The 27,157-nt window shown below is 39.8% G+C and overlaps 1 protein-coding gene across 3 annotated transcripts; it reads left to right on the top strand.

Moving 5' to 3' along the window:
• Positions 1-240: 240 nt before the first annotated feature.
• On the top strand, positions 241-27,157 carry LOC149313156 (polycystin-2-like). Of its 3 annotated transcripts, none has more exons than XM_089526144.1 (15): positions 241-740; positions 8,175-8,285; positions 9,887-10,020; positions 10,806-11,056; positions 11,416-11,640; positions 13,635-13,863; positions 14,447-14,617; positions 17,370-17,551; positions 19,226-19,346; positions 20,397-20,495; positions 21,734-21,855; positions 22,332-22,449; positions 22,648-22,808; positions 24,233-24,380; positions 24,562-27,157. In XM_089526144.1, the coding sequence occupies exons 1-15, from the start codon at positions 254-256 to the stop codon at positions 24,799-24,801; spliced, it is 2,799 nt and encodes a 932-aa protein (XP_089382270.1). In that variant the 5' UTR covers positions 241-253; the 3' UTR covers positions 24,802-27,157. The 3 variants fall into 3 exon arrangements, with proteins under 3 accessions (XP_089382270.1, XP_089382269.1, XP_089382271.1); XM_089526143.1 differs by having other exon boundaries at positions 22,645-22,808; XM_089526145.1 differs by lacking the exon at positions 241-740 and adding an exon at positions 779-3,578 and having other exon boundaries at positions 22,645-22,808.

Here is a 27,157-nt window from a genome sequence, read left to right as displayed (position 1 = left end):
GGCCACGTCCTGGAAAAGGAGGACCATCCCTCTGGTGATGCTCAAAATGGAGGCCCTTTGGGAACTCCTCTGGAGAGGAGGCTGAAATGAAGGCCAGGTCGAGGAAAAGAAGGATGGCCGAGGAGGAGGAGGAGGAGGAGGCCGGATTCGGCAGCCCTCCCTGCCTCCCTCCTGGCTCCCCTCCATCCATCGGCAGCCGGGCCAAGGAGGCGGGGAAGGCGGCAGGGAAGGCTCCCCTCGTCCGTCGGCGCCCATGGCGGGCCTGGAGCAGCTGGAGCTGGGCCGCCTGCGAGAGCCCCCTCGGGGCTCCTCCTCCTCCTCCTCCTCCTCCGTGTCGCCTTCGCCGCCGCTCTCCTCCTGCTCGAGGCAGGCCTGGAGCAGGGACAACCCGGGCTTCGAGGCCGAGGAGGAGGAGAAGGGGAAGAAGAAGGCGGCCAGGGCGGCCTCGGGGCCCGTGCTCCAAATGGAGGCGGAGTGGGCCTCAGCAGCAGGAGCAGCAGCAGGAGCGGCCTCGCCTTCGCTTTCCTCAGGGCAGGGGCCCAGGAATGGAGGCGCCGAACTCGGGAGGAAGAGGGAGAAAGAAGGAGAGCAGGAGGGAGGCAAAATGGCGGCGGGGAGACCCCACTCCTTGGAGCAGGCGCTGCCTTCGCCTTTCCCTCACGGAGGAGGAGGAGAGGCCGAGGAGGAGCCCCCGCCTCGCCGCGTGGCCTGGGCCAAAGGCCTGGCCCGCCGCCTCAGGGGTGAGGCCCTCCCCGCAGCTCCCTTTCTCCTCCTCCTCCTCCTCCTCCTCCTTATTCATCTTCGCCCCACTTTGCCCCCAGAGGCCACCCAAGGAGGGTGCACGATTAAAACAGGGTGGCACCCCACTGCTCCACTGGGCATCAAGGGGCTCTTGGTGCCCACCTGCGACCCTTTATAATGCTTAAGGGACAGTGTCAACAGGGGTGCCCCTGGGTTGCATGTGGGGGGTGTACTGCTAAAAGGGGGGTGACACTACTGCTCCCCCAAATATCTATCTGCTTTTGGGCATAAAAGGGGCAGAGGCGTTTGCCTGTGACCCTTTTTGAAATGCTGAAGGGATAGTTTGAGTCAGGGCATCATTAGGGTTAAGGGGGTGCAGACTGCATTACTAAGAGGGGATGACACTGCTTCCCTCCCTTTCTTTGGGGGGGAAAGGGGTAGTGGAGTTCAATTGTGACCCTTTGAAATGCTAAGGGATATTGTGAGTAAAAGCAACATTAGGGTTAAGGGGGTGCAGACTGCATTATTAAGGGGGTGATACCGCTGCCCCCCACGCCAGACATCTGCCTCTGGGGAGAATGGGGCAGTGGAGTTCACCTGTGACCCTTTGAAATGCTGAAGGGATATTTTCAGTAAGGGCATCATTAGGGGTAGGGGGCTAAATGCTGAAGAGATGGTGTCCTCAAGGGTGTCACTCGGCTGGATGTGTGAGATGTGGACTGCGCTGCTAAGGGGGTGATCCCACTGGCCCCCAAACATCTGCGTAAAGGGACTGAGGTGTCCACATGCATCTCTTTGGAGTTTATCACACGAGAAGAATTTCTCTTAATTTCAAATGAAAAGAAAGTGGGGCTAGAACGCATTCACGTGAATTCGCTAGTTCAGTGAATTTACGTGAATTCAAATTGCGTTCAAACTGACTTCCCATTGCTTGAAAATAGCTTGCCATTGCCCAAAATTGCATGTGGTAGTCTATCACGCAATAACATGAAAGCCCATGATTGCATTCAGATTGCCATTAGATTATACTTCCAATTTCCCTTGTCTGCTAAGCTCCTTTAAAATGGTGATCAGATGGTGTGAGCAGGGAAGTTACTAGGGGTGTGTGGGTTTGTGGGCTGCACTACTAAGAGAGGGTGACCCCACTACACCCCAAACATGTGCCTTTGGGTCGCAACAGACTAGGATGTTCTCCTGCATCCTTTTAAAACGCTGTAGAGATGGTGTGAACCGAGGCATCACTTGGGGAGATGTGCAAGTGCAACTGCACTACTAGGAGAAGGCGACACCACTGCTCCCCAAACATCTGCTTTTGGGTAGAAATGCAGTGGGGCATTCACCTGCATCCTTTTAACATGCTGAAGAAATAGTGTGAGCAAAGGCATCATTATGGGGGTATGGGGGTTCTGGACAGCACTACTAAGAGAGGGTGACACCACTTCCTCCCCGAAACATCTACTTTTTGCATAAAGGGGCTGTGGTGTTTGCCTGCAACCTTTTAATATGCTGAAGAGATGGTGGGAGCAGGGGCGTCACAAGGATTGTCTGGAGGGCTTCAGACTGCACTAGTAAGAAGGGGTGACACCACTGCTCTTCAAACATTTGCCTTTGGGGGGAGAGGGGCTGAGGCATTTACATGTGACTGTTTAAAACGCTGAAGAGAATGTGTGAACGGGTGTCACTCAGAAGCGTAGGGGTGCGGACTGCACTTCTAAGAGGGAGTGATCCCACTGCTCCCCAAACATCTGCCTTTGAGCACAAAGAGGCTGTGGCTTTCACATGTGTCATATGCTTAAGAGATGGTGTGAGTAGGGGCATTATTAGGGGTTGAGCAATGCAGACTGCACTACTAATAGGGGGTGACTCCACTACTTCCCAAACATCTGCTTTTAGGCAGAAATGGGTTGTGGCATTCACCTGTGACACCACTGCTCCCCAAACATCTGCCTTGAGGCACTAGTACTCTGGATGAGAATTCAAAATAACCCTTCCTGAACCACAAATCCTAGGATTCCATAGAATAGAACTATGGCAGTTAAAGTGGAGTTGTAGTGCTATAATTGTGTAGCATGAAGGGACCCTAAAATGGTTAATAATTGTCCCAGTAAAGTTGCAGCCCTGATTTATGTGTGTATTTAGAATTTCATAGAGTCACCATAAGTTGAAGCTGACTTGATGGCACATAAGAACAATTCTAGAACTGACATACTAGTCTGATCTTTCAGCTCAAATAAATTCCTAAGGCAGAGAATAATATTAAGAATAAAATGTAAAACCTAAACCCATCAGGTATTAAAAATCACACAGATGGACACAGAAAATATGCATAACTTTCTTGTTGTACATCTGAATGGGCAGTAGATTGAGGGTTTTTGAGGAGTTACAAAGGTTGTCTCTGGCATAGTGTGGCTGGCCCACTTGCATACAGAAGCACACTTAATGTAGATATTAGACGAATATGTATTTGTGAATCAGCCATGTTAACACTTTTTACAGTATTTGGCAACAATCAGGCCTAGAAACTATGTCCTATGAGGAATGACTTAGGGAGCTGGGGATGTTTAGCTTGGAGAAGAGAAGATTAAGAGGTGATATGATAGCCCTGTTGAAATATTTGAAGGGATGTCACATTGAGGGAGCAAGCTTGTTTTCTGCTGCTCCAGAGACTAGGATCCGGAACAATGGATGCAAGCTCCACGAAAAGAGATTCCACATCAACATTAGGAGAAACTTCCTGACAGCAAGGGCTGTCCAACAGTGGAACATATTCCCTCAGAATGTAGTGGAGTCTCCCTCCTTGGAGGGCTTTAAGCAGAGGCTGGATGGCCATCTGTCGGGTATGCTTTGATTGAGATTTCCTGCATGGCCGGGGGTTGGACTGGATGGCCCTTGTGGTCTTTTTCAACTCTATTATTCTATGATTTTAGGGTTTCCTATCCATTTTGCACTGAAGATTTCTGTTTCCAGAACCACAATTCCTTCTCCTAATGTCTAGAGGATAAATTGTATTGTTAGTTCTAGCTAGAATAGACCAGTTGAATTAATGAGATTTGCCTAACTATTTATTTGACAAGTCCCATTCATCTTACGGATCTACTCTAGTGCAAGATAACATGGATTTGAGCCAATGGTAATCTTGCAACTCTAGATTTTGTTGGACTTCAAATCCCAGTAGTCCTAGTGGGAGCATAATGGTAAGAAATACTACAATTTTGTAGTATTTATTCTGCTTTGGTCAGGCCCCACCTAGAATATTGTGTCCAGTTCTGGGCGCCACAATTCAGAAAGGACATTGAGAAACTGGAGCGTGTCCAAAGGAGGGTGACAAAAATGGTGAAGGGTCTGGAAACCATGCCCTATGAGGAACGACTTAGGGAGCTGGGGATGTTTAGCCTGGAGAAAAGAAGGTTAAGAGGTGATATGATAGCCCTGTTTAAATATTTGAAAGGATGTCATATTGAGGAGGGAGCAAGCTTGTTTTCTGCTGCTCCAGAGAACAGGACCCGGAACAATGGATGCAAGCTACAGGAAAAGAGATTCCACCTGAACATTAGGAGGAACTTCCTGACAGTAAGGGCTGTTCGACAGTGGAATGCACTTCCTCGGAAGGTGATAGAGTCTCCTTCCTTGGAGGTCTTTAAACAGAGGCTGGATGGCCATCTGTCAGGGATGCTTTGATTTGGATTTCCTGCATGGCAGGGGGTTGGACTGGATGGCCCTAGTGGTCTCTTCCAACTCTACGATTCTATGATTCTATGAATTTGCAAGTTACCCATTCTATGCTGACACTGGCATACAAGAAAGTTGTCCATCTTATAACCATTTTTCATTGGAGAATAATTTTCCTTCCACCTCCATTAAGCCTCACTCATGCACTGAACAGTCCCAAAAACCAGGTCTCATTAAAAAACATTTCAAAAGTCAAAATTTCCTAAATGAAAAATCAGGGCTAACATTAATGCTGTTATTGGAAACCTGCTAGAAAAATAAGGAGACTTTGCTTTGGGCTCCAAGCTGAATTGTAAGCATACTGTATATACTGCTGGATGCTCAAATCCATGCATATTTTAGAGGGGTGTACGTCAGTTCAAAACCACAAACAGCAAGAATCATAGAATATCCTTGTGTTTTTTATTACAGGGAACCATGTTGGAAAACATTAGGAGACCTCTTTCTCTCCGTGTGTGTATTTTATATATTCCCTGCCAAGGCTTGCAGATTCCAACTCAGAAAGTGCATTTCAAGCTTTCTGTTGCCTAGTCAACCAGTGTTTGTTCATTTGTTCCAGTTTAGGATAACCATCTCGGTACACATTCCAGAAGTGTAGCCATCTGAACACACAGTAGTAAAAAAGACAAATAGGAATATGCTATATTAGATGCCAGTTGTTTTAATGTGGCATGAGTTTTTGTAAACAGTTTCTTTCATATCCCATTCAGACTTTTTTCATGCCTAGTTTGCTTATCGATCATTTCTATAATGCCATCGGTGTGTGTGATTTTTTTATAGAGTAGACAAGCACATGGTTCTTGCCTAGGGTGCATCAACACTACAAATATTGCAGTTTGACACCACTTCAACTGCTCTGGCTCCATCCTTCAAAATCCTGGGGTTTCTAATTTTGCGAGGCACCTGCACCTCACAAAGAAAGCTAAAGCTCTTGTAAAACTACAAATCCCAGAATTCCATAGGGGGGAGCTACAGTAGTTAAAGTGGTGTGAAACTGCATTATTTCTACAGTGTAGATGCATCCCCAGGCATGTACAGTTTAAAATTTGAGACAAAAGAAAAACAGATGCAGGAGGAAGTTGAAACAGACCTAAAGAAGGTTTGGTTACAGATTTAGATTCAAACCACACTGCAGAAATAATCCAGTTTGAAACTGCTCTAACTGCGCTGGCTCAATGATAGGGAACCCTGGGAACTGTAGTTTATTGTGGCACCACAGGTATCTCTGGTAGAGGCGGCTAAATGCCTCACAAAACTACATCTCCCACAATTCCCTAGCATTGAGCGAGGGCAGTTAAAACGGTATCAAACTGGATTATTTATGCAGTGTGTTTTGGACCTTAGTTGTAGAAGGGCATAGAATGTGCAAGACTTTTGTTTCTTCAGGGAGAATCCTACCATGGGAATGGGGATCATTCAGCAATTTTTAGCAGCGCTCCTTTGCATAAAACAAAGAATTTTTTTTCCAAAGAAAGAGACTCCACCACACTTTGAGGGAGTGTGTTCCTCTGTCAAATAGCTCTTACTGTCAGGAAGGCCCTCCTAATTTTGAGGTGGAATCTCTTTTCCTGTAGTTCGGATCCATTCTCTGGAACAGCAGAAAACAAGCTTGCTGTAGCCTCAATATGACACCCCTTTGAATACTTAAACAGGGCTATCATATTACCTCTTAACGTCCTCTTCTCCAGGCTAATCATATGCAGCTCCCTAAATCTCTCCTCATATAAAGCATGGTTTCCATGTTAGGGATGATGGGAGTTGCAGCTCTTCTCCTGGCTTTCACTCTCACCCCCCTGGTCAGCGGAAGAACAACCAGTTTGACCAGTAGCTCTAAGAATTGGCTGAAGATGTCTTCCAATCTTCTCTGAAGTCTGCTGGTTCTTGTTCTTCTCTCAAGACACCAGTCAACACAGTAGTCTTCTATAAAAGATCTACTTTTATTCTAATATATACACTATGCACAAAACAATTCACTACTCACAAAACTCACACTACTACACTCCTCAATACCCACAAAAAATATTGCCATACATTATTGCTTATATAGGCATTTGTCGCTCCATTCATTATACAGTTGCCACCTCCTGGGCGTGTACATACATTATGATTGACATATCATACTTGGCTCAATCTTTACCTCATATTGCATCATACATTGCTGTCCACTCAATGACTTTCAGGTGATATCAATTTGCACCTTTTCACTTTGTCCTTGCCACATGTGTCCTTGGCTTTTAGGAACTTCTAATTACATTATATGCAACACCTATGTGCCATTTCAATAGCTTTTGCTGTGTCATGTTACTTTCAAATACATTCATATACATGTTATATTTCTTGTGACTATATATCCCATGTTGCTTTTTCCTGACATTCCAGACCTTTCACTATTTTGGTCTCCCTCCTCTGGATACGCTCCAGCTTCTAAACATCCTTTTTGAATTGTGCCCAGAACTGTATTCTAGGTGCAGCCTGACCAAGGCAGAATAGAATGGCACTATTACTTCCCTTGATCTCTAGACACTATACTCCTATTAATGCAGCCTGGAATTGCATTGGCCTTTTTAGGTGCTGCATCATACTGTTGACTTATGTTCAACCTGTGGTCTACTAGGACTCCTAGTACTGTTATCCCATGTACTGTTGTCAAGCCAAGTATCCCCCATTCTGTATCTATGCATTTCATTTTTTTCTGCTTATGGGCAGAATGTGAGGTATCCATTCAAATATCTGACCAACCATTTTTGTTTTTACTTGCTATCAAGTCAGCTTTGACTTATGGCAACTCTAAGAATAGCAAACCTCCAAGAGCACTGGTCATCTGCTGCCTTGCTCAGGTTTTCCAAGCTCTCTACTGTAGCTTCCTTGTTTTAAACAATCCACAGATTAAACAGTTTCCTCTTTTCCTATTGCCTTCTACTGTATTTTATGAAGCATTGTTATATTTTCCAATGAGTCATGCCATTTCATGGTATGTCCAAAGTACAAGAGCATCTGTTTATTCATTTTGGCTTATTGTGCATATAAAGTCTGTTGTGGTTGTGGTGTGCCATTCCAACTTATGGTGATCCTAAGGTGAACCTATTATGGTTTTTTTGGGGCAAATTTCTTCAGAGGGGGTTTGCTATTGCCATTCTCTGAAGCTGAGAGAGTATGACTTATCCAAGGCCACCCAGTGGGTTTCCATGGCCAGGATTCAAACCCTAGTCTCCAGATTGATAGTCCTGTGTTCAAACCATGCTGCTGTAGCCTACAATATTTCACTGAGCCACCCTTAGTTTTAGGGTGCTGTTGGGATAGCAAGTTTGAACCCAAGTGAAGCTGGATACATTTGCTAGTTTTTCAGTAAACCTCTGTGCGCCATAGAGGTACTGGTGTACACTGTCAACTTGCTAGGCTTTATCATCCTGTATATGCACAATTGTGTCAGCAGTCTTCTTCAGTGATGAATTCTCTTTACTCTTTATCCACTAGCTAACTGATACAACTAAATGATAAAGCAATACAATACAGTATTTTATAAGATACATCTGGTACAACGTGTAAGGGGGGAAATAATGTTAGAGAAAATCCATTTAAGTCTGAATAATGGCAACATTTTGTCCAATTGGTATGAGAACAACTGAACATGCTAATATCTCACTGTTTTTTGTTTTTGTTGTTATTGTTTTTGTTTGGCTGCCTGCTAATGCTGCTTCATCAAGGTCTGTGGGGTACAAGACTAATGGAAGAAACCACAACCAGAGAGAAATACCTGAAAAGTGTCCTACGAGAACTAATCACGTACATGATGTTTCTCCTGGTCCTCTCCATCTGTAAGTATTCATTTTGGTGGTATTATATCATGAATGTTAGTAACTATTGTATGTAACAGATAATTATATTTAGTGTGTATGTGTTTTAAAAGCTTTCCATTTTCAAGGCTGCTGTAGTTATTTCTAAGTTTTAGGTTGGCACCATGATTCATATGTAATAGTTCTTTGACTTCTCTGATTCAGTATAGCTATGCATTTTCTACAAACTTGTAGATATAGAGATTGTATTCCATTCTGTCTTCTCTTCTCTGCAGAAAAAAAAGAAAACCCTTTTTTCATTAATACATTTTCATAGTTATTACCATTAGCACACCAACGGAAATCAACAGGATGACATGTATGTGTTGATAGTACTGTTTCTTTACTAGTTTCTTCTGTCTTAATGCACATAATGTGTGCTCATCCCAGTATCATTGCATCTTAGAGAAGTGTAGGACACCATAAGACCTTCTGTTAGTCTGCAGTCCTGTCTCCTGCAAAGTTTATTTCATCTAGAGACTATAAACATTAACTACTTGGTTAGCTAATTAATTGGATTTGAGATTGTATTAAGAGCTTCAATGAAATTTTGTCATTCTAATTTCCAGACAGTTTTAGATACCAAATACCCTGGGAATGTAAGCACCATTTTAAAAAACTGTAGCAGTTTGTTTTTTTCTTTTCTCAGATATTTAGGTTAATGAATATAACTTTATACTCTTGAACCAGCAATTTGGTACTTAAAACTAGATTATGACTTGGTTTAAAATGGGTTACAAAAAGAAGACTGGTACTGTTGTTCTCTTGAAGAGAGGAAAAAGAAAGAGAGAAGGGAAGGAATATTAGAAAGAAGTATGTTGAGGGTTGAAATAAAAGATGGCCCTGAAAAGGATGAAAATTATTGTATGAATATACTTAAATATTATGGCAAATATACAACTGTCATAGAATCAAAAAGAGTTGGAAGGAGTTTCAGAGGCCATGAAGTCCAACTCCTCACTGAATGTAAGAACTCCAGCTACAGCATCCCCATCAAGTAGCTGTCCAGCCTCTTTTTAAAGAGATCTAGAAAAAGAGATCCCATCCTCCCTCTAGGTAATTTGTTCCATTGACAAACTTATTTTACCATCAAGAAGTTCCTTCTAATGTTTAGTTGAAATCTACTCTCTGGCAACTTAAATCAATTAGACCAGGTCCTCCCCTCTAGGGCAACAGAGAAAAAATGGACATCCTCCTCTCTCTGGCAGCTCTTGGTGCTTTGGGAACTTATTCCCAGGTATCTAACAGCTGCTTACCACTGCCTTTGGTATCATCAGAGCCTGCCTGTAATGGGGCCAGTGATACAGTGATGGGGCAGGGCCTGAAATTGGAGATACTGAATATCAAAATTTGGATTGGAGGTTACTTTGTCTGGGTCAATTTTGCATTAGATCCAGTTCCTCTGCTGAGTCTAGATCAGCCCTGCATTGTTCCATGAATTTCTGATATCACTTACTGGGATGTCTATTGTATTATCACATAGATAGAACTATATTATTTCATGCTATATGGCATGTATGAGGTCCTTGGTGTTTTAAAATGTGTTTGAAGTGCTTTTTAATCTCCAAAATTCATGTTTACAGTGTCTTATGGGATGGTGAGTTCTAATATGTACTACTACACAAGGATAATGTCACAGCTCTTTCTAGATACACCTGTATCAAAAATGGGGAAGATCAACTTCAAAACTTTGTCCACAATGGAAGACTTCTGGAAGGTATAAATTGGAATTTGATTTTTGAGCATTGCTATCTTAAAGTGATATGTGTAGCATATAGATAGTATACGTTATCTTTGCCCATCACAATCCTAAAAAGATTTGTATTGTTTGACTGTTTATTTTAGGCTATAATACAGTTTTACACAGAAATCAGGTACCACTAGTTCACCTGCCTTGTATATTTCCCAGTTTGGTAGCACATTGATGATCCAGAAAAGAATGCATTTAGTTCTTGTCCAATATACAAAAGCCTGTCTTTTGGTTATCCCAGAGACAATTCTTACCACATATTAGCTGCAGTCCAATACACATTTAGCTGGGAGTAACTCCCATTGAATTCACCAGGATTTCTGAATAGGTACATGTAGGACAAGTAATTTTATATAGTACCAAACAGGGATACACAGAGAATTATGCTGTCTTTGTGGCCATGCCTTTTGTTCATCCATTCCAACTGATACAAAAACATTACATCATGAAAAGGAAGCTTTGGAGGCGGAAAACAGTTAAGCCTTGATATTCAGAACTTTTTAATATTTTTGAATCTTGCGATATTATGAGCAGAAGAAATCAGCAGTTTTGTGTCTTAAACTTAATAGACTACATCCATCATTAATCTTACCTAGAGCAGACTCATTGAAATTAATTGGACACAGCTGTGGGACTATTCTAGGTAGGCTCAATGTTGCAATTAAATCCATTATGGAAAAGAAAATGTCTGCTTTCAAAGCATGCAGAATCTTAACAGTGGTTAGTTTCCCTGGAATTGCTTTCTATTTCAGTTTGCTGAGGGTCCATTGCTAGATGGACTGTATTGGGAAATGTGGTATAACAATAAAACAGTGACAGAGAACAGAAGTTTCGTCTACCATGAGAACCTGCTTTTGGGAGTACCTCGTCTGCGGCAGCTGAAAGTGAGAAATGGCTCGTGTTCAATACCTGAAGATTTACAAGATGAAATTAAAGATTGTTACAATGTTTACTCTGTGGGTAATGAAGACACTGCTCCATTTGGGCTTCGAAATGGAACTGCGTATGTATCTTTCCTGCATGAATATATCCAGTAGTATTTCTTGTTGTTCTGAGAAACATTTAATCAGTTGCCTAATGGATAGATGCCTAATGGATAGAAATTCTGTGCTCTTGTATCTTGTAAAAGCACTTTATTTTATTTGACATTTCTGGACCACTAATTTATTCCTGTTAACCAAATAATGTTTTTTAAATAACAGTTGTCCATATTTTTCAGTACATTTTACTTCTGATGAAAAGAGAAGAAGTTGAAAGAATTTCTTAAATTTTCCTAAACTTAGTTTATAATATGGATCAATTGAACTTTGCTTAGGAAACCAAGGTCATAGCTGCAATGGATCTCTTCCTGTTGCATTTCAGTTGGACTTATACCAGTGAAAAAGATCTGAATGGGAGCAGACACTGGGGGCTGATTGCAACATACAGTGGAGGTGGCTATTATCAAGATCTTTCTAGAAGCAAACAAGAGACATCTGACTTGATTGCTGGCCTTAAGAACAACTTGTGGCTTGACAGGGGCACAAGGGCAACATTTATTGATTTTTCAGTGTACAATGCAAATATCAATCTCTTCTGTATTATCAGGTAGGTCTGATTTTTTTAAAAAAATTATCTATATGAAAATATAGAACATTTATAGTCCTGTCCTAAATCACCAGAAGATATGGTGAGGCTACTTATAGCCTTACATTCTTGTGTTTGAACACCAAAAAATGTAATTAAAAAAACCATGAGTCTTACATTATGAGGAATTGTTGAATTGTATAGTCTAACTCTAAGTTCTTGTAGTTTTCTTATAGGCAGACACACACATTTGATCTTTGTGAAATAAAGAAGTATACATTTGACCTTATCTCTGTTAATATAAAATGAGAACTGGAAGGAGCTCTATTTAGAGATAAAATGAGTGGGATGATCCTGGACAAATTTCTTAGTCTAATTTCTCAGCTTAATCTATAATGTGAAGGGAGTATGTATGCACTTATATATTCAAGTATAAATAATAGGCATTCATATAAAATGAATCTAATGCCTACTTGCAAACAAGTCTTTTCTAGAAGTCTGTAAAATGATTAGTATTTATGTAGATCTTCTGTAGATGTTAAAACCTTAAAATGGACTTCACGTACCATATACACATATGTATAAGTTGACCTCATATATTATCCAAGAGCAGGTTTGATATTAGACATGGATTTCTGCTTTGGGCAGGTCCCACCTGGAATACTGTGTCCACTTCTGGGCACCACAGTTCAAAAAGGATGTTGAAAAGCTGCAGCGTGTCCAGAGGAGGACAGTCCAAAATGGTGAATGGTCTGGAAACCATGCCCTACGAGGAGAGACTTAGGGAGCTGGATATGTTTAGCCTGGATAAGAGATGGCTAAGCGGTGATATGATAGCCCTGTTTAAGTAGTTGAAAGGGTGTCATATTGAGGATGGAGCAAGCTTGTTTTCTGCTGCTCCAGAGAATAGACCTGGAACAATGGATGCAAGCTCCAAGAAAAAAGATTCCACCTAAACATTAGGAGGAACTTTGTGACAGTGAGAGCTGTTCAACAGTGGAACACACTCACTCAGAGAGTGGTGAAGTCTCTTTGGACGTTTTTAAATAGAGGCTGGATGGCCATCTGTTGGGGATGCTTTGATTGTGAGTTCCTGCATGGCATGGGGTTGGACCGGATGGCCCTTGTGGTCTCTTCCAACTCTATGATTCTGTGATTTTGATATGACACGTGGGTAATTCACTGGTAAAAAGTCGATGGTTTTTGTTTTGTGTCATTTTCGATTTATGGCAACATTAAAGCACGGAGCTGTCTGATTCTGAGAGTGAAAACTTATTAGGAGTGTGTAACCAAAAGAAGAAACATGATAGGTTTGCCTTAGGGTCATCATAAGATGGAAATGAAAGCATACAACAACAACAACAACAATGGATGTAAACAAGCAAGCAAAGAAAAACAGTGCCAAAGAATGTACAAAATCTGGCAGGCATAACTGTTTGTGTTCACCCTAAAGACTGGATGTTTACTATGGTAAACAGTGGCTGTGCAATGGGTGGGGGAGGTGACCAGGCATGGGCAGGACTAAAAATGCACACATGTCAACTTTCTTGGGGTTCATTTGGGGGGAAGTGCCAAAAAGTCATCCGCACCAGCATTTTACCATTCAGGTATTCAAAAAGTCTAGAAGCTGCATCACAGCAGGGAGAGTAGAGGGGATCAATGCTTCCTTTCGATTGTCCCAGAAATACTAAGCTGTTGCCTTTCACCTACTCTACTCAGAAAAGGGAATGGTCCCTTTTGTGATAAGAGTTTAGGTACTGTACTTATATTGACCAATGGATAAGTTAATCCAGGGTTTTAATCAATTTTTGGCTAAAATTAAGTATAGATAGGTTATTTTCACAGCATTAAGTTGCAAATAGTGTTAATATTTTTTTAATAAAATTAATACTGTGCCTGTGAGCGAAAAAGTACTTTCAGAGTGGATCCCATTAATAGAAACACCCGAACAAGTAAATGCAAATCAATTCAAATGGCAAGAATAATTACGTATATCCATTCCTTTTTAAATGCAGGTTATTGGTGGAATTCCCACCAACAGGAGGCCTCCTTACATCTTGGCAGTTCCAGCCAGTAAAGTTGATCCACTACATCTCTGCATTCGACTTCTTCCTAGCTGCCTGTGAAATTATTTTTTGCCTCTTTATTATTTATTACGTGGTAGAAGAAATCCTAGAAATTCACATTCACAGACTGTTCTATTTCAGAAATCTTTGGAATTGTCTTGATGTTCTCATCATTGTGGTAAGCCAGATGAATATTAAACTTTCAATATTGACACTACTGCCTTTTCAGACTTGTGAAGGCAGGGCCATAGCAATAGTTCTGAGAGCAAAAGTCCATAGGAAATGTCCTTGGTGTGTTCCCAGTGGATAAGGAGGTGTCTTGCATGCCTATCCTTTCAATGGTTTGGCTGGTGCTTCTGAATATGAGAAGTTCCTGAAATTATAACCTCCTCCTATTTCAGCGAAGCAGTTGCAGGGTACTTAGTTCCTCTAGTTAATAAGATAGAGGGATTACTACTGGCAATGGATCATCCAGCCAAGTGACTGTAGAAGAGTGCTAGGTACATTGTTGTGCTGTAATCACATATATACTGATGTGATAACAAAAGTGTTTTGATAGTAATTTTGGACTGCTTTTGGATCTATGTCTGCCTTAGTATATCCCAAATAATCTTTAATGTACATGTGTTGGCTTGGCAACAGATAAGAAACTCTGTATAGACAGAAGTTATTGTATAGAACTCTGCTGTATCCTTATTCGGGGAAGTTGAATATGAAGTACCATGCTCTGTATTATTTACCTATAATTTTTCTACATTCAGCTGTCAGTGGCAGCTATAGGGATTAATGTATATCGAACATCTACTGTGGATAGGTTGCTAAAGGAGCTGCTGGAAAATCAAAATAACTTCCCAGATTTTGAGCCATTAGCCTATTGGCAAACACAGTTCAACAATATTGCAGCCATCACCACGTTTTTCGTCTGGATAAAGGTAATTCAAACTTTTTTGTGATATCTCAAGCGAACAAGGGCACTTTATAGCCATATTCTGTTTTAAGTTCTTTGTGCAAAGGTGTGTTAGATTTAGAAACAGTTTACATTGCAGGTCTTTCCACATTTTCCTTCTTTAAAACTCAAAGCAAGAAATAGAACATTCAATACCAAGGCTAAAATCCATTAAACCCAGTTAAGTACAGAATTTAATGCTTTCAGACAGGCTCTTTGTTGCTTTTTGGCTTCTTATATAATATCCAAACTTATTTTTGAAATTCTCATAGATTTACAGCTATTATTGATGATTTTTTGGCTGTGCAATAATTAAATATTTGGAAAATGTTCTGATGTACTGAATAACAAGGATTCATTTGTATAGGGGACTGGAATTAGGTTCATAAAAATGTCTTCAGTAAGAAAGTGGCCTGCTTTACATATGTCTTCAGTAAGAAAATGGCCTATGTGGGCCCTGTAGGGGATACTTTTACTACATTTTCGGAGGGTAAACTGACCTGTTTTTTAAGCCACAGCAGAACCATTACTCCAAATAAGTGACACATGGACATTTTCTGGATGGGGGGAAAGGCCTCTTCTGGGCCTGAAACATGTCTAGAGCCCCTCAAAACAAAGTGACATTGTCCCCCACAATCCTTAGATTGGGGTATGTGGAAGAAATGTGCCCCCCCTACTGTTAAATATTATGATTATTTTACTGAAAGGTTATAAAGAAATATAACCTGTGTTGAGATTAGATGATAAAAGATAATCTATAAAATGTTTCTTTCTCTACTGTATAACCCCACTATATGAGCTGTGGTTATACTTATGTATATATTTAAAGATCTCAATCAAGATTTGGAAGGATGAATTAGTAGGAAAAGTGAAGAAATTTAATAATCTCTCCAATTTTTAGCCAAATACTAAAAACTACAAAAGGATAAACAATTGGAACTGCTTTCTTCTTTAATAAAGAAGATTTTATTAATAGAACTTTATGCTATCAATTATTTAATATAAAAACATAATAAAACAGCATAAAGTAAATAAAAACAGTAAATCATAGGGACCATGATACAGTGGAACCTCGCCATACGCGGGGGAATCCGTTCCGGATCCCGCCGCGTATGGCGATTTCCGTCTGTGCTCGAGCCCCATTGTAAACAATGGGGCTCATGCACGGCGGCGCGGAGGTGCGCGGGGCGCCACCCCTTCTGCCCCGCAAGCGCGCCGCGGCTTGAGCGCGTATGTTCAAGGCCGCGTATGGCGCGCCCGCCTATGGCGAGGTTCCACTGTATAACAAAATGTACAGAAAACTGGAAATATTTTTCTAAAGAAAAAGGATAGTTGTGAGATACTAGGAGGTTTATCCTAACTAAATAAGCCATACACAAATGAAATAAGTATAAATGTTTTGTTATGTGTTTGTTCTGTTTTTTCTATATTTTGTATGTATATGTGTTTATAATTTAAAAATTAAAAAAAAGAAGAAGATACATGCAACTTCTGTAACCACTACAGTTGCCAACCTTGTCATAAACTATAACTAGGCACATTCTGGCTTGTGGAAGTCATGCCAGACTATGGTTTAGTCAGTGTTATGTGAGAAAGAATCTTCTCTAAACTTTTCCCATAATTGATATTATGGCGGGATACAGACCGCCCCTTTGCGCCATGTATTGGGGCCAGGGCAGCCACAGCAGCAGCCCAAAGGCCCCAATACGGCACTTTTCGGGACCAGGGAAAAGCAGCAAAATGCCGCTTCTCCCTGGTCCCGAAAAGGGGTGTCCTTGGGGCTTCATGCCCCAGGACTCCCCGGGGAGTCACTGCCAGGAGAGAACCCCTTTCCCCCAACTTTGTTCCTGCAGCTGTTTGGTGGCTGTGGGAACGAGGCGCTCCCCAAAAAGGAGCTCCGTTTCGGAGCTCCTTCTGGTGCTGCGGTTAGGCTGCCACAAGTGACCTGACACAGCGCGAAGATGCGGCGCGACTGTCATGTCAAAATGGCGGCGCCCATGTGTATAGGGCGCCGCCATTTTTACGTATGGAATACGTGCTAGGATTGCAGGGCATCTGTAAGCAATGCCCCTAGGCAACCCTAGCATGTATTCATTACGTGCTACAAGGCCTGTCTGCCCAGGGCCTTAATTCGGTGATAATTGCTTGAACTTCTGTTATATCATTTTATCATAGTTAGAGGTAATTCAGTCATAACACCAACCTATAGATTTCATCATATTTTAACCAATATTTTCCAACTATCTGTGGTTGAATCCACAGTTTAATGTATTAGCAAACTGATTTGGCATTACATCTCAGCTGACAAGTTCAGGTCTTTGGACCACTGATTTGCCCTCAGAGGCAGCTGTTTGGAATAGCATCTAAGGAATCTCATAGAAGGCAGAAAGGAATGAAAGTTGACAAACCACCTTCTTATTAAATGGACCTCAGTCTCCAAGAGCTTATACCATAATAAAATATGTTAATCTATAAAGTGTTACAAGACGTATATTATTATTACACAAACTAGGGTTCTCCTTTATTTTTAGACTACATACAATGGTTTATATTGTACATTGTGATTAGCAAAAACCATAGCTTGATGTTATGTCTGAACCAGTCTGTTGAATTCTTTGATAACCCACCTCTTGAAAGAGCATATTACAGTTCATTTTAGGCAGCAGTTTAATTCTTCGAGCTGCTGATGTCTTCTCTTGCTGAATTCCTAGCTCTTTAAATATTTTTATTTTCAACAGCTTTTTAAATTCATCAGCTTCAACCAGACAATGAGCCAGTTATCTTCCACAATGTCACGATGTGCCAAAGATGTTCTTGGTTTTGCTATTATGTTCTTCATCATTTTTATAGCCTATGCACAACTAGCCTACCTAGTATTTGGTACACAAGTTGATGACTTCAGTACCTTCCAGGACAGTATGTAAGTAAAATGGAACGTTTTAAAAGTAATCATTGAATTGTCTTTCCTCTTTTTCAAATACAGAAATTTACATCAAATTTAGCTAAACCTCTGTGAGTTTTAATAAAGTTCTACTTGTCATGTCCCAGAATTCTAGCTTTAAATAAATTTCTCTAAGGAAGTGTTAAAATTGGCATTCCAAAATCAACTGACAGAATTGGTTCAAAGTAGAATCTACATTGTCAGGCATGAGACTGTGTTCAGGGGCTATTATTATGACAATTGTCCCTTTTGCCAAATCTGTAAAGAGTAACCACACACCATACTTGTCTGTTCCTCTGTATGAAAAAGAATGAGGAGCCCTTTTCCATCATGATCTGTGATCCCAAAGGGCAGGGGTTAGGCAAGTGCTGTGGGTCATGGGGTACTTTTTGCCCCTACACTCCCACACAGAATATCATTTTTTGCCAAAACCTACAACCAGAAGTAAGATTTGTTTGTGATTGCCAGATCTGGGGGGACTGAATGGGTTAAAGGTAACTGGCCATTCCACTTGTGGAGGCCTTAAGGAGTGACAGTTGACCTTTATGGGCATCCATATGCCTAAAACCTTGGAGCGGGGCAGCTTGGGAAAGGACTGCAAAAAGTGGTTGAGGCAACTATTTTTTTCCATTCTTGCCTTAGGAGTGACTGCTTTGCTTCATTTGAGCAGTGAATGAAGTCAGTGTAGTTGCCCCTTTCTCTAAATATTAAAACTTCACTGCCTTTTCTCTTAAGAATCTTTTATGGAAAGCATAAAGGTGGAATCATGTGTTAAAATATATTTAAAGTTTTATTTTCTCAAAACCAGGTGTGTGCATATGTTAAATATATTTTAAGACCCATAAGCAACTAGCACAGAAGAGAGGGACTATTAGCCTAGGATGTTGAGGGTCTTCTTCTGTGTTGTGTGTGACTAAACATATACTTCAATCAATCCATTAGGTTCCTTTTTCTCTCAGTTGGTTTTTTCTCTTTTTTCTTGTTTTCCTTTTTTTTCTACAACTGTATATTGCTTAAGATAGGGAGACATTGGCATTGTTTGAATTTGTGGCTGTTTTCCTAGATAGTGGTCCACTGTGCGCGCGCACACACGCACACAACAATTGGGTTATGAAATGTCTGATTACCTGTACAGTCACTATTCAGCTTAAAAAATTGTTGGTTTGTCAAAAATTTTAGACCAGCTGTTCCCAACCTGTGCTCCAAGGAGCCGTTATGGCTCCGCTTGCACTTCCCAGATGCTCCATGGCTGCTCCAGGAAAATGAAAGTAATAAAAATTGAATGAAATTAAATAATAAGAAACAAAAAGTAACACTAATCCTGAACACCATTAACTTGTAAGACATAGGATAGGCCTCTTAGGGGATCCACCATAGAAACTGATTCTAAAAAGGGCTCCGCAAGTCAAAAAGGTTGGGAACCCCAGCTCTATACAGTCCTTTGAGAAACTGTAGAATACAGAATCTAAATTTGGACTTTATTCATGCAAATATTAGGAATCACTGACTTTGGACTGAAAAAAATATACTGAAGGATTAAAGATTGGCTTGAGGGCAGTTAACAACCACTTCAGAGATCACTGACAGAATCTGAACAAATTTCACTTCTGTGACACTGACATATCGGCTAAAATTATGTCGTCCTTTTTAAAGCTTTACACAGTTCCGCATCTTGTTGGGAGATTTCGACTTTACAGAGGTTGAAGAGACTAACAGAGTTTTGGGACCAGTTTATTTCACTACATTTGTGTTCTTTATGTTCTTCATTCTTTTGGTATGTAAATACTTATTTCTAGAAATTTTGTTTGTTTATGTGTTCAATTTTTTTTAATGTCTTCTTTGTGGCAAGGCCTAACAACAGTTTTGTATTATGTATTTTTGTACTCAGAGAGTTGCTACTTCCAATGTCAGCTTGCTAACTGGAAGTAGAGTAAACTCATCATTCCTTTTATATATGTTGAAAACAGGACCAGGGATACATAGATTCCTACATTCTTCATACACCCAAGAGCATGATCCTTACCTGTCAAAATGGAAAGTTAAATATGCACATAGGATCTAGAATAGAATAGATGGTAGTTGTCAGGAAGCATTCGTTTTCTGGAATGTATGGATAAGCAGTCAGCACTGTTAAGGCTCTTTTGTCTTTTTCTGGTGAGGTGAGTAAATGCTATAGGTTTCATTCTTTCTAACTCACTCTGAACTCACCAAACAGAACCCCAACTGAAATCTATTCAGACGTTTAACATAAGATCCTGTACAAAACAGGCTGTGAATATGAATGGAACTGCCCATTATCGCAAAAGCAGGTTGTACATTATGTTCACTGCTCTTTCTAGAGTAAATTAAGCTGAAAAGTGTGTCGGGGTGACCATCAAGCCTGCCTTTTAAATCTCCCACTGCACTAACCATATTTACTGTTCTGGGATTGGCTATTACCATGCTTTTTATGCAAGACACATGAATATCTTTTGATAGGACCAAGAAAAAGGTGTCTTTCCTCCTGACCTGCTGATATAATTTATGACAGCATTTTCAAATTACACTCTTTATATCCTCTCTGCCCCTGACATGGACAAACCTTGACTTAAATTCTACTGTAGTTTACAGCAGACCTGTTTAATCATTGGATTTATCTACAAGCCCATTCTCCAGACAACAGTTTATTCACTGGGACTACAGTAGTGGGAACTAATTAATAGAATTTAAGCCCTTGGCAATGGTGATGATGCTTCATTCAAAAATGTAGCACCTTTTTAGTATTTCAGTTAATGAAATCAAAGATTTTGGTGTCGTTACTTTTAAAAATGCTTGTCTTAAACAGAACATGTTTTTGGCTATCATCAATGATACATACTCAGAGGTCAAGTCAGATATGGCACAACAGAAGTCTGAAATGGAACTGTCAGATCTTATTAAAAAGGTAAAAAACGTATCACAGTTATTTGTGCTGCCTCAACCAAATAGCTCATTATTTTTTGTCTGTCTGCACACTTCAGTGTAAAATTACAACACTTTAGCTTCATACTTTTTATGGGACATCCATAGTTATGGAAGAAAAATCCTCCCATTTTCCCTTGTTTTGTTTTGTCCAGCAACAGCAGAATTAATGGGAAGCAATTTGTGAGTGAATATTTTCAGTGGGAATTCTTCTTCCCCTCCAAAAATTCTGCCTGCGATCTCCTTTTGTTTATTCCTTTTGGCACAAAGCAGAGACCTTGTTCACTTCTCTTTTAACTTGCTAAATATTCTTTTCCCCATATTTATCTCTGGAGTGTCTTTGGGGTGATTTTATCACCATATATACTGTTTCAACTTTTTAGTTTACGTATTTTCCGGCGTATAAGACGACTGGGCGTATAAGACGACCCCCAACTTTTCCAGTTAAAATATAGAGTTTGGGATATACTTGCCGTATAAGACTACCCCTCTTCCAAATAAATTTTTTAAAAAACCTCAGATTTGATTTCAATATGGTAATTTTAATTCAAATGCTTATGGCATGCAGGTACTTAGCAGGAAAACTTGTTGTATACAAAGCCTGCTTGGATTGGACAGCTCTCCCTGCCTGCCCAGCCCTCCCTGTCTCCAGATTTTCTTCTACCATACTTGTACAGCGGTTGCCACATACGGAGGGGATGTGGCTGCAGCTGTTTTTGAGCTCCCCCTACCATATGCGGCAACCGCAGATTCTCCAGTCTGGCTCAGAAGTTTCAGCACCTGCCCTATAAGACGACACCCGGCGTATAAGACGACCCCTGACTTTTGAGAAGATTTTCCTGGGTTAAAAAGTAGTCTTATACGCCAGAAAATACTGTAGTTTTTGATGTTTTGTTATCTTCATGGTGCTTTTAATTTTTATTGTATCATTGTCACAGTCTATTTGAGAATGGAATCTCTTTTAACAATTGATAACTGACAATTAAATACAGGTCCTCCCCCAATTGGGAAGGTGGTGGCTATATATGATAAATTTCTAACAGGGTTCAGAGAGTTAATGTCTCATCATTTGATTCACATCTTACAGTTGGGAGGCCAAATTTTATGCTTTTCTTAAATAAATAAAAGCTTTCTAAACATGTCCAAAATAGCCCATTTAAAGAAATGTAGAAATGTTATAACTTTAACTGGATAATAAACATACTGTTCTGACTTTTTCAGGAATACACCAAAGCCATGGTGAAATTAAAATTGAAGAAAACACCAGTTGATGACATTTCGGAGAGTCTACGACAAAGCGGAGGCAAATTAAACTTTGATGAACTGCGGCAAGACCTAAAGGGGTAAATCTGAACAAATCACTCTTTATTTTACCATGCTTCAAACATTATTCCATGCAGAGGATCTTGATGACTGACAGTTCAAAAGCAGTCAAAATTAGTAGATTTGGGAAGATGATAAAGATTTAGGTGCAGTCTGTCATGTAGACTGATGTTTCTCTCCTCTGTTTGCAACTCCTAATTACTCCTTAAGACACTTTCACAAACCACTTATGTAAAGGTGTTTTTTACAATTATTTTTAATGTCTATTTTTGTTTGATCTTGTTAGTAATAGTAAATTCCAGCACAGATTCAGGGGACTGAAGTGTATGAGGTTTTATTTTTATTTATTTTTTAAATAATATTTTATCACAAATCTTCTTAAGGAAAAAAAACTTTATTCACTCCTCCAGCCCTCTGGATCCTTTGGCAACCTTTTGATGAAACTTTTCAAATAACTAAGTGGAAAACTAGAGAGGTGTGCTATTTTTCTTTCTAGAAAAGGACATACTGATGCTGAGATTGAAGCCATTTTTACAAAGTATGACCAAGATGGTGATCAGGAATTGACTGAACTGGAGCATCAACAAATGAGAGATGATTTGGAGAAAGAGCGAGTGAGTTAACAAAACTGATTCATTTCTAGTAAGACTTGTTTGTCTCACTATCTCACTATTAGATCCAGAAGTAGGGCTGTTGTTTTTTAAAAAGTGACTTTGCCTGAATTGTATTAGGATTGGGTTGAAAGATGGGGCAGGTGTTGTGTGTTTTTGGTATTATGACTGTGAACAGCCTTGCTTGTTTTCACTAAGGAGGACTTAGAGCTAGACAGAAGCTCTCTGACTCGTCCGTTGAGTGGTCGTAGTTTTCCACGAAGCCTTGATGACTCAGAAGAGGATGATGATGATGACAGTGGACATAGCTCCAGGAGGAGAGGCAGCAGCTCAAGTGGAGTGTCATATGAAGAGTTTCAAGTGTGAGTAATGTTAGGTGTTGCATTACTGATTTTCAAAATATTTCAGTAAAACATTTTTGAATATTAGTCTGACCAACACAGTGGTGTTTATTTCTGAAAAACATCATTTGTGCCAACAATGGAATCAGTTCTGTCTTGTGTACTTTTTTTCTTAATCTGGAATCCCTGTGTTCCTTTGTTGTTTGTTGATATTTGTGTGCCTTCAAGTTGTTTCCGATTTACTAAGGCAAATTTATCATGGGGTTTTCTCAGCAAGTTTCTTCATGGGGTTTACCTTTGCCATCCTCTGGAGCTGAGAAAATGCGACGTTCCCAGGATCACCCAGCTGGTTTACATGGCCAGGCCAGGATTTGAAGCCTGATTTCCAGAGTCATAGTCTAGTGCTCAAACCACTACATCATGTTGGCTCCCTTTGTGTTCCTTAGGATAAGTTAAATCTACTAAAGAGAATTAGATCAAGATTTGGATCCATTTTTCAGTTGTTGTTGTTTTTTTCTTTTCCACAAATCCTTTTGCTCTCAGACCCATTTATTTGTCTTTTTTGAACTCTCCCCTAGCACTATATTTCAAATGAGTTGATTTTCTTCCTGTCAGCTTTCTTCACCGTCCAGCTTTCACAGCCATCCATATACATTGGAAATACTATGGCGTTCATGACCCTGATTTAGGTATTCAGTGATATCTAAGGGAATTCAATGATATCTTAGGGAGCTAGGTATGTTTAGCCTGAAGAAAAGAAGGTTAAGAGTTGATATGATAGCCTTGTTTAAATACTTGAAGAGATGTCATATTGAGGATGGAGCAAGCTTGGTTTCTGCTGCTTCAGAGAATAGAACCCGAAACAATGGATGCAAGCTACAAGAAAAGAGATTCCACCTCAACATTAGGAGGATCTTCCTGACAATAAGAGTTGTTTGACAATGGGACACACTCCCTCGGAGTGTGGTGGAGTCTCCTTCTTTGGAAGTCTTTAAACAGAGGCTGGATGGCCATCTGTTGGGGGTGCTTTGATTGTGAGTTCCTGCATGGCAGGGGGTTGGATTAGATGGTCCTTGAGATCTCTTCCAACTCTGTGACTCTATGATTCTATTATTCTATGATCTTTATAGTTGAGGATCTTATCTAGTTTCCTCATAGCTAGAGTTAAAGTACAGTACTTATAGTGACTTACATTGAATAAATCAACCCAGGTTTTGGAGGTCAATTTTTGACTAAAATTTCTAGACTTATATGTGAGTATAAACAGTACTTCCAAAAATTTCAGTCTCAGAAATTATTTCAAGAAATTCTAGCTTAAAACAGTCCTAAGAGAAATGCTCCCTGTTTTAGTGAAATACTACTTCCAGAAAAAGTGCAACCAAATAGTTAAAAGTTATATCCAGCCATATTAGCAGCTGGCACATTAAAAAGTGTCTGTGTTCTAGGTTGGTTCGACGAGTCGATCGCATGGAGCATTCCATAGGCAGCATTGTTTCGAAGGTCGATGCTGTCATTGTGAAACTGGAAGTCATGGAGAAAACAAAACTTAAGAGGAAAGAGGTCTTGAGTAGACTTTTGGATGGGGTCACAGAGGTAAACTTACTTTTAGAAAAAAGTGAATTGATGTATGCAACTTGTTTCACAAAAAGATATTTTCTCTGCAGTTTTCTAAAGCAGAAGGAATAGTAGATTCCTTGTTCCTAATTTATTTTAGTAGAGTTTTTAAAAAGGTTTTGGCAATCTCTTCATGATCTATTATGTTATTTATACCTAGGATGAAAGGTTGGGCCGTGACAATGAAGTTCACAGGGATCAGATGGAGAGACTTGTAAGAGAAGAATTGGACCACTGGGAATCAGATGATACAGCATCCCAAGTGAGCCACCGCTTGGGAACCCCAATAGGGCTCAATGGCCAGTGCCGGTCCAGGAGTTCCCGCCCTTCTTCCTCACAGTCCACAGAAGGTGTTGATGGAGGAGGAGCTGGAAATGGTGGAAGCAACATACATGTCTAGTAGCATTTTTCTTGTGCTTTCAAGAATTCCCACAATTAGTGACTTACCTAAATGATAGGATGCTCTCTATAAATAAGATCTGTGTGTCTACCTACACAAGTTGGTAGACTGAATAAGCAGAGAAGCAGCTTCATTCTTCTGGTTTAATAGAGCTAGAAGATGTTATAAGATGTTCCAACTATTTTCAGGACCAGATATTTATTTAAAATGTAACACTTAAACACCTTCTGGCCACTTACGTGGAAATGACATGCATTTTTCAACTTAGCAGAGAAAATATGGCCAAACCAAAATAAAGTTACTTATTTTTGTGTGAGGTTTTAGTCCTACACCCACCTTTCTGAGAATAAGCCCCACCGAACACAGTGGGACTTACTCTTAGTAAACTTGCAAAGGATTGCACTGTAAGTAACTGTCTTACACATGTTCATATACAAATCAAATATATAATACACTGAGGCTGTCTTTCCATAGACTCCTTCTTTCCCACTTTTAAAAATCAGCTGACCAGAGGAAACTAGTAAAGTATAGACATCTAATTGTTTATAAAAGTGTATTGATTCCTTTATGAAGATGGAGTTTACCTATTTCTTCTGGTTTTCTAGGAACTGAGGTTGTATTACTGTATTTTAAAAACAGGTGTGTTTATTTTCCTTGCCTGTATCTCGTGGGTTTGCTGTCATTTCCATGAGGATGAAGATAATTGCCTATCAGTATAAAGTAGTTCTTCTCTCCCTCCCCCTGCCATTTTCCCATGGGGATTACTTGTTCTCCTTCTTCCTATGAGTGCTCCTTTATGTAAACATTCTTAGCCATCTGTTCCCACATACTTTGAGTCAGTTAACTCACTGCAGATAACTATGTATAGAACATTTGGAGAGCTTTATTTTATAACTGGTATATACTAAGACAAGGAATTATGATATATGTTCTGTCATTAACATTTCTATTTGTTGTTGGCTAAGAAAGTGGTGCTATATACTGGTAATCTTATATTCCCATCCAAAAAAGAAAGTAATTTTAAAGCAAAACTGATATATGCCTCCTCTGCAAGCTAGATAAACCAACTATAGAAATAACCATGCATGCTGCATGTATAAGCATCCTCTGAATAGAAGTGCAGACTTGATGGTTTGTTAATGAGTGACTGATAAGGAAAGTGTCCAAACCAAAGATTAAATACCTTACATCTCCACTGTGAAAAGAAAAAGATACTGTACAATTTGATGTCACTATTCCATTCATGAGGATTTCAATTCTAAATCTTACATCTTGGATGATTTGGAACCACATTATGTTCTCAGTTTATCTACTCTTCCTTTCTGTCTTAATGTGATGGTGAATTATCCCATAGCAGAAAGATTCTGTAAAAAGTGACTTACAGTATATTTCATGGAATTAAGAAGAGTCGTATCTTTCTTTTGTGAGAGTTGTTTCAGTTCAAGAACAAAAATCTAAAAGCAGAAAATTTAAATTCCTGCTTCACCTGAGAATGACATTCTCTCAACAAAGAGAAAATTGACTTTCTTGAGTGATTAAATAGTGTTTGCCATTAATTTTTTACTTATATTAGACATGAAGTAACAAACCAAAGTTTGGTTGATATTAATGGTAACCATGGAGATTTAGGATTTGAATAAATAAACAGGGTGCTTCTGTAAATAGCTACAAGGATGAATGTAACTTTTGGGGACATGTTCCATTGCTCTTATGCTAAGAACTAGATGTGTTTTGTAGGCTGCTTTGTCCCACACGGCTTTTGCCCCAATGGGAAAGAAAGACCAGCACATGAGCTTTGTGCAGTAGTGCCAAAGGTATTTTGAAGAAAGGTTTTGTGCCTTTCTCTGTGCCATTTCCCACACTCATAACAGTATTAAGCAGCAGAGTGAGCAACTGCCTTTGCAACATGGCTTGAAATGCACATTTTAAAAATGCTGTGTTTTTGATCTTCAGCAGCCATCACAAAATCACCTTTCATTTGCAGTCTCTTATAGGAAAACCAAAATGTTTGCATTCATAAATCATACTAGTTTATATTTCTGTAACATGTTGTTACTTATTAACAAACTTCATTTTGAAGTGCAATTAAGATTTCATGGGTTGTCCATGTGTGCTGACAATGTACATACAATTAAAGTATGGCGGCGAAGACTCTAGGGTTTTTAAAAATCTTTTTATTTCCCAATGTATAACGATAATGAATTCCCAACCCCATTTCTAGAATAACTGTCTTTATAGCAAAAAATAATAAATATCATTGTTTAGAAAGTTAATTATACATAACTTCCATACTGATAAAAATGTATCAGATTAATAGCAGCTGACTTCTCACCTAATAAAGATATTATGTGATTTA

This window comes from Sceloporus occidentalis, unplaced genomic scaffold (genome assembly GCF_023333645.1).
Source record: "Sceloporus occidentalis isolate IW3139 unplaced genomic scaffold, rSceOcc1.0.p SCAF_5, whole genome shotgun sequence".
NCBI classification, from domain to species: domain Eukaryota; kingdom Metazoa; phylum Chordata; class Lepidosauria; order Squamata; family Phrynosomatidae; genus Sceloporus; species Sceloporus occidentalis.
Note: the sequence above shows the minus strand (reverse complement) of the source record. Positions and strands in the feature narration are given on the sequence as shown.